The sequence below is a fragment of the Acomys russatus genome, chromosome 9, assembly GCF_903995435.1.
Source record: "Acomys russatus chromosome 9, mAcoRus1.1, whole genome shotgun sequence".
Taxonomy (NCBI): Eukaryota; Metazoa; Chordata; class Mammalia; order Rodentia; family Muridae; genus Acomys; species Acomys russatus.
The window spans coordinates 41658778-41662909 of NC_067145.1; the positions used below are offsets into that span (position 1 = coordinate 41658778).

Consider the following 4132-nt stretch of genomic DNA (forward strand, 5'->3'; position numbering starts at 1 on the left):
TTTTTTTAAGCACAATACAGTAATTTATTTAGATGCTTAAAATGAACACGAAGGGAAATAAAGACCACAAAATCATACATACTACAACAGTGTGTCATATATTAGATGGTATAAATGAATACGCCCAGTGGTGCTCAACTAAAGAGGAAACTAAATATCCCAAACGCAGCACCCAACTGTGCTTGCTGCTCTGACACAACACTCTTACAGATCTAAAAGGTGTCAAAATTACTAGCTGTAAAATCAATTCTTGCATGTTACTTTAGCTAAAAAGGTGTCAGAGATACCATTTTTGACAGCTGTAATGTCAAGGATACCCAGAAAAAGAAAAATTTCTATGATACAGGAAAGTCCAGATATATATCTTATGTTGCTGGCCTCTGTTGCAAGATTGTTACAAGGTTATGTAAAAAAACTAAGTCTGTCCAAAGGTACTATTGCAGGGCCAAGCTTCTGCTAGGTAAACTAGATATAGCATTTAACACACAGCAGGGGCAACACTAGAAACCAATCTATGACAGGTACACAGTAACAGTGTCCTAAGTATGACTTAAGGTCTAAAAGACTGTACAAATATACAGTTCAATTATTTAGAATGAATACATGAAAAAACGCCCATGTTCCCAAGTCTACTAGACATACCTGACTGGTAGCATGTTTGCCCGCCCTGTACTAACTGCTCTCATGAACCAGGGTAAGGTTTTCCCAGGACATCCAACCCAACATCTTACTAAGGGAAAGAGACACTGGGAAGTCAGGTAGGTAATGAACTGCTTCTCCCTGTGTGTATTCATGAACCACCAGCTTATTGGTTTTTCACACTTCACTACTGAGTCTACCAGAGAAGGGTTTGAAACAAGATCAACAAATCACATGTCATAAACTTAGAACTAACCACTGGGACTATAGTGGTCACAAGTCCCCACGAGCCTGCTGACTGATCAGTCCTTGCACGGTAGTGCCAGTTAGAAGACAGCTTTGCAGTCAGACTGGAAGGAAAACAGAGGTCCAAGATGCAACATGGCCCATGTGCTGTGGCATGCCAGGCCCTCAGGCTTGCTGGCTGCTCAGTTTCACTCCAGTTAAACTGCCATGCATAGGATCAGCAACTCCATCAGTCATGCTATCAAACTGCTCCCCATCCTCACTGTCAATTGTGCTATTCTGCCACTCAGTCTGTGGGTTTGGTAAGCGCTCTGCATTCTCCGATGCATTTTCCCACTGTGACTGGTCCTTGGACCAAAACCCTTCAACTTTTCCATAGGAACCATTCTTCCATTTCAACTGTTCTGTGTCATCTTGTACCATAACTTTTTTTTTTTTTTTTGCAGCTGGCTTACTGCTCCTTGCAGCTTCACTCTGGGAAGACTCATTAGATCAGGTTCCTGGTTTCATTTCACATGCATTATCCTTGAAGTTTGAGATCTGTTGGGAGCCAGGCGAAGTACCTTCTGTCCACTCAACTACATCATCTTGTTTACCTCACTTTCAGAGGCGCCATGCATTAGTTTGGTTGGCTCCTCAGTCAAATGGATGGTTTCATATTTTGGACCACCCTCCTCCTCTTTTTGGTCTAGTTTCTCTGATTCCAAAGCATCCTCAGGAATTACCTTTGGTACATGCTCCTCTGGATTACTACTAGGAATTTTAGGCTCAACTTCAAAGACAGGGTCAAAAGGGCTGCCACTTCCCTTGGATTCTTCTTCCAAGTGTGCAAAATTATCTGAGAAGGTGTCATCTTCTTTCCCAAGGTTAAGCTTTTTGTCAACAGTCTTGCTAGCATTGACTCTTGAGTCTTTCTCATTATGATTTTCAAATAGCCACTCAGCAACAAAATTCATCTTATGTTTAACTTTCTTCAACTCTTTCATGTTAAAACCTAGCAACACCCCAGTCTTGTACTTCTCACAGTCACGGACACACTTCTTCCTCTTGGTACTAAAATAGGAAGCAATGTCGCTCTTCCACAGCCATAGGCTGGCAGCCAACTTCTCAATTTCTCTCCTGGTGGGATAAGGCTGTTTGTTGAAGTACTTTGTGAGAAAGCCTTTCCTAGCTTCGTAAGAAGCATCTTCATGACCCTTGGGGTCTAAGGCTAAAACAACAGGCTCTTCAGGCTTCTCTTCAAAGCAGCTGAGGGAATCACCATCATCCTTCAGCTTCTGTTTTCTTAGCAATGGAAAGTTTGCTTGCTCACAGGTGCGCTTCACAGGGGCCAGGCCTGGAGAGTGATTGAGCCGAGAAGGCGCATTTGTCTTGTCCTGGCCATTCTGTGTCTTTCCAACACCCTTGCAGTGGACTTGATGCAGGATGATTGTTGAGGCTGTCATGTTGCTAGTGTACACACCAAAGCAATGGATACATTTGTAAGTTAGTTTTTTTCCAACTCGATTAACTGTCTGAATAACCTGGTGACTTTCTCGTAAATGATGTGCAAGTGCCTCAGATATGGGTCCTTTTAAGATTGAAAAGCAAAGAGGGCAAAGTGTTTCCCCAACATCTTTTTTATAGGGCACTGCAGCTTGAAGTGAACTTTTAATAGGGACATCTGCCTTTTCCTGAACCTTTGGTTGTGGCTTTCGAGGAACTGGGGCATTATTTTGGGCATGGTAAGCCACTGATTCGGCTGGGGCATCCCTCAGGTTGTTTGTGGTTACTAGGAGATGATTACTGGTGTGACTGCCCTTTTGCAATGCCAAATCAAAGCTAAAAGTAGAATCCATCTTAGGCTCCATCTCTTCATCAGTGTGAACTATTCCCATGTGTGCTGCCATCTTTTCCACATCATTGAAGGTTAAACAGCAATATGGACAAGACAAACCATGAATTAACATATGGTTGAGTAGGGTATCTGTAGGCAAATAGCGATTACAGTAGAAGCATTTGCTAGTAAAATTGTCTATTTTCATAATGTAGTTAGCTACTGCTGGGACTTTTTTAGCTTTATGTTCCTTTTCGAAGTGAACACTGTAGATGTTCTCAGGAAAAAGCTCATTACAGATTGTACATATTCTCCACTTCTGAGTGGCACAATGGTTGCTTGGAGGAGGGCCTGTGGCTACAGGTGGAGGTTTAGAACTGGAATGACTTAACACTCTAGATGCCTGTGACTGAGACACAGAGGGAGATGTCACCTGGCCTGGGGGTAGAGAGGAGGTGTTGGCAATCTGCAGGGAATACCTGGCTGCTGCTGGGGACCTCTTCTTAGCACCTAGCCCATAGGACCTCTCGTTTCCACTCAGAAGTAACTGCTTGACAGACTGAGACTGCTGAGGGATGGAAACTGGAGCACTGCCACCGAGACCCAGCCACACTGACTGGCCAGCACCATAGCTCTGGCCCACAGGCTTGACTCCATAGTTGTTTTGCTGTAGGTGAATATTGGACATCATGTTGACTCCCGTTGAATTAAAGTTGGGCTTTGCTGTTGATAGTCGATTCACCATTTGCTGTGATGGCAAAGATTGGACATTTCCAGAAGCAAGAAAACTAACTTTTGGTGGGAGTCCCATGCCCTTTTTCTCTTGAGCCTTGGGAGCAATCAGCATCACGAGCTTGGCTTGGGGAACTACATTTGTGTGTCCGATCATGGCAGTGACCTGATAGCCTATTCTTTGATGGTCTTCAATGACATGCTGCACCAAAGCTTCATAGGACTTGGGCATGAAAAGGCATTGCTTGCAGAGGGTGTTACACTCTTCCCGGGTATTTGCACCTAGCGCCATTGCACCGTTGGGTGACTTTTCTCCTCTCTTTGCTATGTAGGGCACCGCCACATGCTGAAAATGTTTCCTGTAGATGTGTTTCCTGACGATCTCATAAAGAGGGGCTCGGTAAGTGCACTTCTTGCAGTAATACATGGCTTCCTCTCCATTGTCAGCCTGCTTGGGTTTAGGGTCGTCGGTTTTCATCTTTGAAAGTGTTGAGGCTGCTACTCAGTGCGCTGGAGTTTGAAGCATGAAATACTGTGTGTTTCCAAATTCTTTTTATCTGCCCCGAAGGCACAGTAAGGGCAATTAAGGAGAATCCTATTTTCAAAGTCCTCACTATGGAAATTCTGGAAATGACTTTTGTAGGCAGAGAAGAACTTTGAGGAAAATGTACAAGCACTGCAGCAAAAAGGTTTTGTCCT

At 43.8% G+C, this 4132-nt stretch overlaps 1 protein-coding gene across 1 annotated transcript; it reads right to left on the reverse strand.

The window, feature by feature from the left end:
* Positions 1-1050: 1050 nt before the first annotated feature.
* Positions 1051-3875, reverse strand: LOC127193679 (activity-dependent neuroprotector homeobox protein-like). The gene is given in 2 exon segments (XM_051150894.1): positions 1051-1478; positions 1481-3875. Coding segments are annotated over 2 exon segments (2808 nt in total). The 5' UTR covers positions 3861-3875.
* Between the last annotated feature and the right edge of the window lie 257 nt (positions 3876-4132).